This window comes from Phaseolus vulgaris, chromosome 2 (genome assembly GCF_000499845.2).
Source record: "Phaseolus vulgaris cultivar G19833 chromosome 2, P. vulgaris v2.0, whole genome shotgun sequence".
In the NCBI taxonomy this organism is placed as follows: Eukaryota; Viridiplantae; Streptophyta; class Magnoliopsida; order Fabales; family Fabaceae; genus Phaseolus; species Phaseolus vulgaris.
In genome coordinates this window covers 29,557,786-29,571,711 of record NC_023758.2, presented here as the reverse complement: position 1 = coordinate 29,571,711, position 13,926 = coordinate 29,557,786, and the positions used below count along the sequence as shown (strand labels likewise).

General features: G+C 36.2%; 1 protein-coding gene across 1 annotated transcript; it reads right to left on the bottom strand.

The window, feature by feature from the left end:
* Nucleotides 1–10,078: 10,078 nt before the first annotated feature.
* LOC137811309 (7-deoxyloganetic acid glucosyltransferase-like) lies at nt 10,079–12,048 on the bottom strand. The gene is made up of 2 exons (XM_068612997.1): nt 11,498–12,048; nt 10,079–11,277 (listed from the first exon to the last, which is right to left on the bottom strand). Exons 1-2 carry the CDS (start codon nt 11,997–11,999, stop codon nt 10,331–10,333), a joined length of 1,449 nt encoding a protein of 482 aa, XP_068469098.1. The 5' UTR covers nt 12,000–12,048; the 3' UTR covers nt 10,079–10,330.
* Between the last annotated feature and the right edge of the window lie 1,878 nt (nt 12,049–13,926).

The following is a 13,926-nucleotide window of genomic DNA, read 5'->3' as shown; positions in this document are numbered from 1 at the left end:
CTGATGTTGTTTGGGTTGTTTTTAGTTGCATTCTTGATTTGTTATTGTAACTCTTTTGTATACCGGTTGGGATAACTCTAATTTTTTTCTTTATGGACGTCAAAATTTCGTCTTCCATACATGCTAAAGAAATTTCTTTAAACAAAATATTTGTATAGAGTAGTTACATTTTTACATTTCCTTAAAAAAATCACTACACATACTCTTGTTTTCATTATAATATTAAATATTAATGCGTATTTAAAAATTGATTTTTTTTATTAACTAGTAAAAATAGTTAATAAGTGGTTTTCTCCATAAAGTTGTCAAAATATGAATATCTTATTAATCAAGTGTAGGAGAGTTAACTTGAAAGTCACGTGAGCACAAGATCAAACTATAAAAATTATTTCCAAAGCATGTTATTTATATTCTTAAAGAGACTGAAAAAAATCATATAAAATATCTTTTAATTTTATTTTTTTTAACCAGCGAAAAAATATATAAATAAAAGAGTATCTGTGGTACCTCAACCCGAACACAAGGTTATTTACAAAAAGCCCTTCAAAAAGAAAAAAAAAATTACAATTAAGAAAATTACAATATATATTCAAAAACTCAAGGTGAAATCAACAACTAACAATAGCTTGAACACATCCCTATCTTGTAACTATCATATAAAATATACGGATTGGGACACCCCTTAAATGTCTTATTTTAATTAATTAATTCTTTATTGATAAAAAAAATAAAAAATGTATGAAATCTATAAAATATAATTATTTGCATCCACTATATTACAACTTATCCATTCACAGTAAAGTTTACCAAGATCACCAAAATATTAAGGATGGTGTGGATGACAAAATTAAAATTGTCTTTTACACATATATCGTAAAACTATAATAGATAACTATAAACTCAATCAATATTCTTTCTTATAAACTGAATGTTTATAAATGATTGTCAATAATAATAAGAATTTGTTTCTAGATATTGTCGTTGCCAACTTTTCTTCTTCAAATAGAATTTTTTTATATAAAATTGAAAAAAATTAGTTGTTTTTTTTTATAAGCAAAGAATGAATAAATATAAAAATGGGACACTTCAGGGGTGTACCAACCCGTATACATTGAATAGGTGCTCTAAACAGGAAGAGAATGAGAAATGCATCATGAGTTCACCTAACCTATTCATAACACCGTGAACCTGCTAAACATGCAGACCATAATAACTAAAAAGAGCAACATTACAACAAACAAGATAGTACTTTCCAATTCAATAACCAAATAAGTGCACCATATCCACGACCAGCAGCATATCACACTCTAATTGCACCTCGCCTTGGTGTAATCCTGTCATTCACCAACCTCAAATTCCAAAAAACACAAAAACCAACAGCATAACATGCCCTGCATTAGACTCAAAAACCTCTGCAACAAAAGCTGCTCCAAGTTGCACTTTCTGTTATATCATTAACAATTCCATGCATCTCCCTTGCTATGCCCATCAACTAGGACTCCATGATTTCGTAACCCCAGCACAAACTCCACTCCGCACCATATACCTGTTGAACCAAGTGGAGTTCAATGTTTTGAAGAATCCAAATCCTTTGAAGGATGATGAAGCCTATGCTTTGCTTGTTGCTGTTGTGCTGGCTTTAGTCTTGTTCTGGGGTAGTTCAATGTTGTAATCAACACTTAGATTAAATCTCAAAGCAATTAGCATCTCAATTTTAACAAAGCAAAATGATTTTCAAACTAAGTTGAAACAACCGATTGTTTTGTCGAAACAACCGATTGTTTACACTTAGGTGTTTTGAGAAAGTTTGAAAACTGTTTTTTGAATGGTGTTTTTGTTAAGTAACAAAACAACCGATTGATTCGAGGAAACAATCGATTGTTTGTTTTAAAACCATAACAGAAAAACTGTTTTCTTTGACTGAGCTTTAAATGCTTTAACTGAATACGCTCCAGTCATTAAATGCTTTGACCAATCTATTTTAAATGCAATTAAGAGTTTGTTAAGATTTGATAACAAACTATATTCTTAGATATATTCTGAAAAACAGTTTTGATATATTAAGAATCTTGAAACAAAGTTTTAAGAAGAAGAGTTTTTCAAAGTATTCTGAGATTGCTAAAGAGTTGAGAGATTGATCAAGGTGCTGAATAGGGATTCTACTTGTATTGATTTCAGATTTCCATCTGTAACAAGTGTAATCTTTGTAAACTGCTGAACAATTCGTTTGTGTGTGTTGCTGAGATTGGCTGTGTGTTCTTGAGGTGTTCAAGATCAGCAATCTTAGTGTTGGCCAAGGAGAGTGTGTTTCTTGAGGTGTTCAAGGTCATTCTCTTGGTTGTGGTGTAAGTGATCAAGTGGTGATTGCTTAGTGGATATCCTCAGGGTTTCTGAGAAGACTGGATGTAGCTCTGGATTGGAGTGAACCAGTATAAACAACTGTGTACAATTTCTCTATCCCTATCTCTTTTATTCCGTTTGATATTTTGGAACTGGTATAAACAACCGATTGTTTCGTTAAAACAACCGATTGTTTTTCCAGCTTTGTGCTTTTTGCTGTTTGTTTTGGAAAAACTGAATTCTCAATCAAGGTTCTTCTGAAGTATTTCCATTCTAAGCTTAAAAGTTTTCAAAAATCCTTCTTAAACAATTCACCCCCCTCTCGTTTAAGGCCATATATTCTAACAATTAGCATCAAGAGCTTGGTTCTTGAAAGTTATTCAAGTTGATCCAAAAATCTTTTTTCTATGGCTGGAAAACTATCTTTTGAGGAGGGTGCTTCAATCTACAAACCAACTTTATTCTGTGGATTGAATTACAAGTTTTGGGAAGCAAGAATGAAAATCTTTATTGAATCTATTGATCAAAGAATTTGGGACTCAATTGAGAATGGTCCTTACATTCCAAAGTTCAAAAAGGAAAATGCTTTCTTTACAAAACCTTTGTCCAAATGGACAGATGATGAATGTAAGATGGCTCAGCTTGATAAGTCTGCCCAAAATATTATAGCTTCTGCACTAGAAACTAATGAATTTTTTAGAATATCAAAGTGCAAAACTGCTAAGGAAATGTGGGAGACACTCAAAGCTGCTCATGAACCAAAGGAAGCAATGACAAAGAGTCAAGCAAGAAGAAAGAAAAGGCAAAACAAGAAAAGCCTCAATCTTTGCTTAATGGCCAGAAGGGAAGATGACTCATGTAGTGTAAGTTCATCAAACTCTTCAAACTCTGAAAATTATGGTCAATTGCTTCAAGCCTTTCAAGAAACTCATGAAGAAGCCAACCGATTGGCTCTCTTGAACAATCGGTTGAAAGAAAAGAATAGCTGGCTTGAAAACAGAGTAATGGCACTGGAAGAGGATTTAGAAAACTCAAAAATGGATTTTGAAAATCTGGAAATTATTTACAAAAACTCCTCTTGCAAGTTTGATACTCTAATTTGTGAAAATTGCGAAAATCTTGAAAAGAAGGTCCACTATCTTGTTAAAACAGTGGATAAGCTTTCTAAAGGCCAATCTAACTTTGAGAGTGTGCTAGCATCTCAAAATTGTGTTTTTGGAAAATCTGGATTGGGTTTTAATCCACAAAACAAGCAAGATAGATTTTCAAAATCATTTTCGAAAATGCCAGAAAAACAATCGATTGGACCATCGAAACAACTGATTGTTACATGCTTCTATTGCATGAAACGAGGTCATTATGTGCGATTCTGTAAAATCAGAAAACATGCTGTTCCTAAAGGGCTTATGAAGTGGATTCCCAAGAAAAATAAAGCCTGTATTGATGAGCATAAACCAAATGGACCCACATTCATAAGGGGACCAAACCTATGTACTTGATAATGTTTTTGTAGGACATCTTGGAGGAAAGAAAACATCTTTGGTACTTGGACAGTGGATGCTCCAAGCATATGACAGAGGACAAACCAAAGTTCCTGAGAATATCCTTCAAGCAAGAGGGTTATGTCACCTATGGAGACAACAACAAAGGAAGAATACTTGGAAGAGGATCCATAGGAGATGAAGGCATCTTGGTGATTCATGATGTGCTCTTTGTTGAAGGCCTAAAGCACAATCTTCTGAGTATTAGCCAACTATGTGACAAGGGATATCAAGTAATGTTCAAGACAAACACATGTGAAATCTGTCTACCCAACTCCAAAGAGGTAATGTTGGTAGGTAAGAGAGTTAATAATGTGTATCTTCTAGATATCTCTACACCATGTTCAATTGGATGTCTTCTATCCAAGCAAGATGAATATTGGCTTTGGCATAGAAGAATTGCTCATATTCACATGAATCATTTGAACAAGCTAATATCAAAAGATCTTGTGATTGGGCTGCCAAAACTCAAGTTTGAGAGGGATCACATTTGTGAAGCTTGCCAAAAGGGGAAACAAGTGAAGAGTTCTTTTAAAACCAAAAATCTTGTCTCTTCATTGAGACCTCTTGAACTCCTTCACATGGATCTCTTTAGACCCTCTAGAACTATGAGTCTTGGTGAAAATTATTATGCTCTTGTTATTGTTGATGATTTCTCTAGGTACACTTGGACTTTGTTCTTAGAATCAAAGAGTGATGCCTTTGCTGCATTCAAAAAGCTAGCAAGAAGGCTTCAAAACACAAAGAACAACAACATTGGCTCCATAAGAAGTGACCATGGAGGAGAATTCCAAAATGAGAAGTTTGCAAAGTTCTGTGAGAAGTTAGGAATCCTACACAATTTCTCTGCTCCAAGAACACCACAGCAGAATGGAGTTGTAGAGAGGAAGAACATATCTCTTGAAGAGCTTGCAAGGACAATGCTTAGTGAATCATCACTTCCTAAGTATTTTTGGGCAGATGCAGTGAGCACCTCTTGCTATGTGATGAATAGGGTGCTTATAAGGCCCATCTTGAAGAAAACCCCATATGAGCTGTTCAATGGAAGGAAGCCTAACATCAGTCACCTCAAAGTTTTTGGTTGTAGCTGTTTTGTTCTCAACAATGGAAAGGAAAGCTTGGGAAAGTTTGATGAAAAAGCTGACCTTGGCATTTTCATTGGTTATTCTCTCACAAGCCATGCATATAGAGTCTACAACAAAAGATTGATGATTGTAGAAGAATCAGTACATGTAGTCTTTGATGAGGTAGATCGCAGAATCAGTGAGAACCCAAAGATCAGTGCTGAGGAAGACGAACAGAGCATCAGTTTAGAGAAGCTAGATATCAGTGCAGAAAAACAACCGGTTGATTCGCAGAAACAACCGATTGAAATTCTGCAACAGAGTGAGCTGCCCAAAGAGTGGAGGATTCCTAGAGATCTGTCAGTGGATAACATCATAGGGTAGATAAAGGAAGGTGTCTCCACACGTAGCTCCATCTCAAACTTCTGCAGGCACACAACTTTTGTTTCTCAAATTGAACCAAAGTCAATTGAAGAAGCTCTCAAGGATGAGAAATGGGTTGAGGCTATGCATGAAGAGCTAAATCAATTTGAAAGAAATGAGGTATGGTTTCTTGTCCTTAAAACTAATGAAATGAATGTTATTGGTTCAAAATGGGTTTTCAGGAACAAGCTAGATGAGGATGAATTGATCACTAGAAACAAAGCAAGGCTAGTTGCCAAAGGCTACAATCAAGAAGAGGGCATAGACTATGGTGAAACCTTTGCTCCTGTGGCTAGATTGGAGGTTGTGAGGCTGCTGCTGGCTTTTGCTTGTATGAGTGGCTTCAAACTCTTCCAAATGGATGTAAAGAGCGCCTTCTTGAATGGCTACATCAATGAGGAAGTCTATGTAGATCAACCACCGGGTTTTGAAGATCACAAGTTTCCTAATCATGTCTTCAAGTTGAAGAAAGCTTTGTATGGTCTGAAACAAGCTCCAAGGTAGTGGTATGAGAGGCTTAGCAACTTTCTGCTATCTCATGGTTATGAAAGAGGAATGGTAGACAAGACTCTCTTCATCAAGAAGTCTAATGCAGAAATTATTCGTGTGCAAATCTATGTTGATGACATCATTTTTGGTGCTACACAAGATAGATTGTGTGAAGAATTTGTGGCTGCAATGAAAGGTGAGTTTGAAATGTCTATGATGGGAGAACTATCTTTCTTTCTTGGATTGGAGGTTAAACAAACAAAGGATGGGATCTTCCTAAGCCAATCAAAGTATTGCAAGGAAATTCTCAAAAAGTTTGACATGGAGAATTGCAAAGAGGCAAACACTCAAATGCCATCAAGCTGCTATATGGATGCAGATGCTGCTGGAAAGAGTATAGATCAAACAAAATACAGAGGTTTGATTGGATCATTGCTTTATCTCACAACAAGTAGACCAGACATCATGTTTGCGGTGTGTCTATGTGCAAGATATCAAGCAAATCCTAAGGAGTAACACTTCAAAGCTGCAAAAAGGATTCTGAAATATCTCAAAGGAACATCTTCGGTAGGACTATGGTATCCTTCTCACTCTCTAATACATTTAATTGGCTATTCAGATTCTGATTTTGCAGGTTGCAAGCTAGATAGAAAAAGCACAAGTGGCACTTGTCACCTTCTTGGCTCAAGCCTAATCTCATGGCATAGCAAGAAGCAAGCATGTGTTGCTCTTTCTACTGCTGAGGCAGAATATATAGCTGTAGGTAGCTGCTGTGCACAGATCCTATGGCTCAAGCAACAACTTGAAGATTTTGGTTTAGAAATCAGCAAAGTTCCCTTCATGTGTGATAACACAAGTGCAATCAATCTTACCAAAAATCAAATTCAGCACTCAAGGACCAAACATATTGAAATAAGACATCATTTCATCAGAGATCATGTGCAAAATGGGAACTGTGAAGTGAAGTTTGTGGAGACCAAACTGCAGCTAGCTGACATCTTCACAAAGCCTTTGCCAAAAGAGAGGTTTTTCTTCTTGAGAAATGAGTTAGGTATTCTTGATCTTAATAATCTCTCTTAAATCTGTTTTTAATACATGTTAAAGTCTATTTGTGAAGACAAATAGGGGGAGAATTATTGGTTCTTGTATATCTATGTCTTATATGCATAAATGTTTAAATCTCTGAATTTAAAATTGCTTTCTGCTGCTGCTGATAGAAACAACCGATTGTTTCGTGTAAACAACCGATTGTTTATTATGCTTAATGAGTGAAATCCAACTTGCTGCTGTAAGAAGCTTTGGATAGTATGAATGCTTTCTCTGCAGGAACTGCTTCAGATTTAATCAGTACAACACAAGCACCAGGAATTTGTCTTCATCAAATAGGGGGAGATTGTTGAACCAAGTGGAGTTCAATGTTTTGAAGAATCCAAATCCTTTGAAGGATGATGAAGCCTATGCTTTGCTTGTTGCTGTTGTGCTGGCTTTAGTCTTGTTCTGGGGTAGTTCAATGTTGTAATCAACACTTAGATTAAATCTCAAAGCAATTAGCATCTCAATTTTAACAAAACAAAATGATTTTCAAACTAAGTTGAAATAACCGATTGTTTTGTCGAAACAACCGATTGTTTACACTTAGGTGTTTTGAGAAAGTTTGAAAACTGTTTTTTGAATGGTGTTTTTGTTAAGTAACAAAACAACCGATTGATTCGAGGAAACAATCGATTGTTTGTTTTAAAACCATAACAGAAAAACTGTTTTCTTTGACTGAGCTTTAAATGCTTTAACTGAATACGCTCCAGTCATTAAATGCTTTGACCAATCTATTTTAAATGCAATTAAGAGTTTGTTAAGATTTGATAACAAACTATATTCTTAGATATATTCTGAAAAACAGTTTTGATATATTAAGAATCTTGAAACAAAGTTTTAAGAAGAAGAGTTTTTCAAAGTATTCTGAGATTGCTAAAGAGTTGAGAGATTGATCAAGGTGCTGAATAGGGATTTTACTTGTATTGATTTCAGATTTCCATCTGTAACAAGTGTAATCTTTGTAAACTGCTGAACAATTCGTTTGTGTGTGTTGCTGAGATTGGCTGTGTGTTCTTGAGGTGTTCAAGATCAGCAATCTTAGTGTTGGCCAAGGAGAGTGTGTTTCTTGAGGTGTTCAAGGTCATTCTCTTGGTTGTGGTGTAAGTGATCAAGTGGTGATTGCTTAGTGGATATCCTCAGGGTTTCTGAGAAGACTGGATGTAGCTCTGGATTGGAGTGAACCAGTATAAACAACTGTGTACAATTTCTCTATCCCTATCTCTTTTATTCCGTTTGATATTTTGGAACTGGTATAAACAACCGATTGTTTTGTTAAAACAACCGATTGTTTTTCCAGCTTTGTGCTTTTTGCTGTTTGTTTTGGAAAAACTGAATTCTCAATCAAGGTTCTTCTGAAGTATTTCCATTCTAAGCTTAAAAGTTTTCAAAAATCCTTCTTAAACAATTCACCCCCCCTCTCGTTTAAGGCCATATATTCTAACAATACCCACCTTATTTGAGAAGTTGGGACCCTCCACCCTTGAAAAAAAATAGTTGTTAAATGTTATTCGAGATGTTGTGAGTTTAAAAAAAGTTATTTTTCTTCGGCTATAATTTTTCTATCTTTAAGCTTTAATAAACACTTAAATGCTCTTTATATATAGTTGATCACACATTTTTTTTCTTTAAGAAACATCCTAACATGATATATCACTTATTAAACCTAGGTCAAATAACTTTTTCCTAAAACAAAGAAAAGCAAGGACTATATGTGACTGAAAATCTTTTCAGAGTAGACGACAAACGTCTTGACACATCAGAAGTTGTTTGTGTGCAGGTAACCATGTTTTTTCAAAAAATATTTATGTTGATACTTCAAAACAAGATCCTCTTGAAAAAATAAAATAAAAAAACAAATATTTCCTAAATACATAGAATAAACATTAAAATATTTTATATGTAATATTTAAATGCTTAACATTACATATCAAGATCATGTATCCAAATTTCTCACTTTTTTATCAACAAGTAAAAAATGAATAAATATGAATCACTTTATGGGTGACTCAACCCTTATACATGATCATCACAAAACAATACCCACCGAACCCCTTCTGAACAACCTTATTCTTACAAAACTAAAATCAACAATCAACTCAGCTAAAGGAAGAAACCTTGTAGAAGCTCACTTAATCGAAAACATGCAGGCCACAGGATCAAAGCACCACTCTGAATAAGTAAAGCGAGCATAAACAAATTTAGAAGTTACCCAAAATCAAACCATTAATTGAGCCAATATGAACATTTCCGAATGATCAATCACTACACCTTTGAAAATATGTTTATTCTTGTGCTTTGAGATTTCATTAACAATTTCAAATCAAACAATACCCCAAATAACATTTAGCTCACATGTTAGATGAAGTTATATGAACACTGATATTTGATGACTTGCATCTAATTTTCTCTTGATTTTGTTTATATTCATTATGATGGATGAATCCTAAAATCATCCAATTAGCTTTCGTTGTTTTTTTTATTAAATAAGATGATACAAGTTTCTTTTTCTTTTTCTTACTACGCCACATATGAGGGAACTATATTTTTCTTCTCACACTTTCTAGATGCTTATAGAGTAGTTGATATGTGGAAAGTGTTTTGTAGATGGGGAAATGTGTTAGATGTCTTGATATCAAGGAGATTGAATAGATAGAAGAGGAGGTTCGATTTCGTGAGGTTCCTCGACTAAAAAATGCGGAGGATTTGGAGAGGAGGCTAGACAATATTTGGATTGGAAATGAAAAATTACATGTTAAAATGTCCAAGTATCGCAAGGAGAAAGCAAAATGAAATGGGAACTCTCAAAGTTTGAGACAAAAATCACGATCTTAACATAATAGACTCACTCAGGTTTGAAGGAGGAAAAATATTGAACAAATGTTTGCATAAGTTGTTAAGTCTAACAAAAACAACGACGATAACCTAGAAAAGGACATATGGGAATTTAATACAAAGCCAAAAGACTCTGCATGATTGGAAATGAGCTTCATCGCTAGAATCTCATATTACAACAACATTGATATATTGGTTGGTATCAGCTTAGAAATAAACATTTTAAAATCGTATTTAGTTACAATAGTCTCTTATAACATAAGGTCATCTACAATTGTAAAATTTGGAGTTCGTATATCAGCTTAGGATAACATTTATTGTAGTACTTACGAAAATTTTATTTCTCATACCATTCTGTCTTTTCTTTTTTACCAATACAGAACCTTACTCCATTGCCAATGCATGTGAAGTAAAACCTTAATGCAGTAACAACTTAGTTCAGAGCATAACAAAGTACAACAAACTAAATAGTAAAGAAACATTATTTAGGATCTCAAATTGGATGTGAGCCATGCTTGCTAGAAGGAAACTTGATGAATTGTGGCAGTGTTAATTATTTTCCCTGCTGGTTGATTTAATGTAGTGAATAAAATCCTGGAAACTGGAGTAAGAGGAACCACCTGGACTCACACTCTTATGAGCCAACGTAGCCATTGCTTTAGCTGAATTGAGAAACTCCTCCCTCCTATGAACCATGAGATCATTTACCATCTTCTCCACAACATCTCTATCACACACATCTTTCATGTCCAACCCTACTTTCCAAACCTCACTCACAAACCTGCTGTTAATCTGCTGATCTGCAAAGTATGGCCAGCAAATCATGGGCACACCAGCCACCACACTCTCCAAGGTTGAGTTCCACCCACTGTGTGTCAAAAACCCACCAATGGCCTTGTGTTCCAGCACCTCCTCTTGCGGGGCCCACTCTACTATGAACCCCCTCTCTTTAGTCCCTTCCTCCACCTCAGCCGGTATCCGGTCATCATCCTGTTTTCCTGCAACAATGTCAGGGCGCATCACCCACAGAAACCTATTCTTGCTGTTCACCAAACCATGCCAAATCTCCGTTAAATCTTCCCTTTTCACAATAGTGCTACTTCCGAAACTCACATACATCACCGACCCTTCAGGTTGTGCGTCGAGCCACGTCATGCAGGTCCTGTCCACTTGAAAAATAGCGTTCTTAAACTTGGGAATGTCTTCTCCTTCGTTGGATTCTGCTTTTCTGGTGTTCAAATGGCAGTGGAGAGGGCCAACGGTGTAAACTTTGGGAAAATGATGACGTATTTGGGAGAGGACAGGGCCTTCTAGATCCTCAAATGAGTTGACGATAATCGCGTCTGCTGCAAGCGATTGTCGGCTCCGGTCGACATGGGACTCAAAAGTGGAGTTCCCTTTTTTGTCTGGTCGAAAGAAACTTGGAAGATCTCTGCAGCGAAGCATGTTTTCCATGCCGGGGATGTTTTTGATGATTCGATCCATGTCCTCATCTCCTACAACCACAACCACTCATATCATATTGTTAACCACATCACTAATGCTCCTGAATCTATACAAATTTAGTCTACCATATCGATTAATAACGAAGTTGTCATAAGAAATCGGAATATATAGTAAATGGAATGCGCATATTTAAAGAAGGTATGAGTAAGATACTACTATAGCTAGATAGGGTGAGAGAGATGAATGTATTTGAAGTCCGTACATATATACCTCTAATGGGAAGTTCTTGGCACTGGAGGAGGTTTGTAGCAGACATATAAGCCCAGAAGCAACAAGCACTAACGGTTCGGAATTGAATGATTGGTATGGATACGTTGAACTCAGAAGCGACGTCAGCGGAAAGGCTTCCGAAGATACCATCCTGAATAACGCAACTAAGTTTGGGAATTTGAGGAGTGTGGGAGAGCAGAATATCTCTCAAGAAGGGCTTAGCGTGGAGAGTTGTGGAAGAAATAAGGTCCCAGAGACGGTCTCCGAATCCAGGGTGGTCACCCTCGTCGTAACAATCGGAAATGGTCTTGAAATGGAGCTTAGGGTAAGATTTTGAGAGAAATTGGATGTCACCGAAACGAGTGAGGCGGCCGTGGATGGTGTCGGTGGTGAGGAAGGTGACGTGTAGATTCTCAAGGACCAGAAGCTCGGCGAGCTTCAGCATGGACACAACATGCGCGGGCAATGGAAGAGGGAAGATCAGCACGTGCGCCTCTGCCATTGATTTTCTGTTCTTCAACTTCGCTTCCTCTCTTAGTCAATGTTGTGTTTGATATTGTGGAGATGCGTTCAGTTAAGAAATAAAATTGTGAGTGGGGATTACCCATGCACCGTGAAAGTAGTTATCTCACACCACCGTCACTGACACATCTCTTATCATTAAGGTTGTTCCAAAACGCACATTCTTGTTTCTGTTTCGGGACAACTTTGTCTGCCGGCTGAAAGCATCCAAAGGTGATAATTCAAAGCATCAGAAAGCATCAGAGAGAGTTATAAATGTCCCCAAAATAAAAGCTGAATTTAGTTGGTGGAAAATGGTAAACGGAAGTTGAATCTAATACCACGATCAGAGGCTACATTGCTGACAAAAAGCAGCTCTTTCCTTCTACAGTATCTCAAATCAAATTGGATTGAGTCTTGATATTTGGTTGCTCCACGGTACAACTGTTAACCTGGCATAAATAATAATATTTTATTTTGGTTGTGGGGTCCAGCAAAATAATCTCTAAGTTTTGGTGTTTTAGAATGTGAATTTAGGTTTTCAGAAATTGGGGTTGAATACTTTTAAGTTCTTCACTTCCTCTTTTCTTCGACATTGAAGTTTGAATTTAGGTTTCTTCTCGTCCTCTACAAGTTGTTTGCAAACTTTCTCTTTCAGGTTCTAGCACCTTCAATTGTCCTAATTGCGTTACAATTCACTCAATGATGTTTTCCTCTCAATTTGGCACACTAGGCTTAAGCGTCTAGCCCCCTATTTAACCTAATTTTCTAGGGTTAAGTCGCTTCCTGTGTCGCGCTAATGGGCTAAGTAATAAAACATAAAAAATGCCCAATCTGTCTAACGCATTCTCGCTTGAGCGAGAATCTTCTGTTCAAAATTGGCTTTTTTGGCACTTTTCTCCATTCTGGGACCTTCCATCTTTCTCTTTTTTAGCTCAAATGATTCCTCTTTAATTCAAATCTCAAATCTTTCCTAAAAACCTACAATTAATACCAAATTTGGAAATAAAAAGCTCTTATTCAAATAAACATCACAAAAAATGTAAAAAGGTATAAATTCATAAATTAGGGATTATTTTATATGTAAATTAGCAATAAAACCACATAAGTGCCTATATTTTAATATGAAATATTACTGAAATTAGGCACTTATCAATGATCTCGAACTTCACTAAGGAAGAAATAAAGGAAGTGGCGTGGCAGTGTGAAGGCTCAAAAAGCTCTGGTCCGGATGAGTTCAACTTTACTTTTATAAAAAAGAGTTGGTATACTTTTAAGCAGGATATTGTTGATTTCGTCCTTCATTTTCAAAATATGGGGTTCTTTTCGAAGGGGTGTAATGCGTCTTTTATAACCTTAGTACCTAAAGTAAGAGACCCCACAAAGCTTGATCATTACAGATCTATTTCTTTTGTGGGAGTGATCTATAAAATCGTTACTAAGGTGCTTTCATGTCGCATTAAGAGAGTTCTTCCTACGGTTATTGATGATGGTCAACCAGCTTTCCTGAAAGGTAGAGGAATGTTGGACAGTGTCCTTGTGGCCAATGAGGTTGTATAGGAGTTGAGGAGGGTATAGGAGGAGTGGTTTATGTCTGAAGGTGGATTATGAAAAGGCATATGACTATGTAAGGTAGGAGTTTCTATATCATATGTTACACAATCTTGGCTTTCATAATAGATGGATTATGTGGGTCAAAGGGTGCTTTGAGCCTGTAATGGTGTCTGTTTTGGTCAATGGAAGTCCTACGTCATAATTCAAACCACCTAAAGGTCTGAGGCAGGGTGATCCACTATCCCCCTTCCTTTTCCTCATTGTAGCTGAAGGATTGGCAGGGTTAGTTAGACAAACGCTTAAGATGAATCTATTAAAAGGAGTGAAGGTAGGGAGGGAGGAGGTGGAGGCTTGTGTGCTACAATTTGTTGACG

Coding starts and splice junctions, on each gene's coding strand:
- LOC137811309 (XM_068612997.1), bottom strand. CDS start 11,999: ATGGCAGAGGCGCACGTGCTGATCTTCCCTCTTCCATTGCCCGCGCAT. Junction 11,278..11,497: donor CCAAGAACTTCCCATTAGAG/GTATATATGTAC, acceptor TTGTGGTTGTAG/GAGATGAGGACATGGATCGA.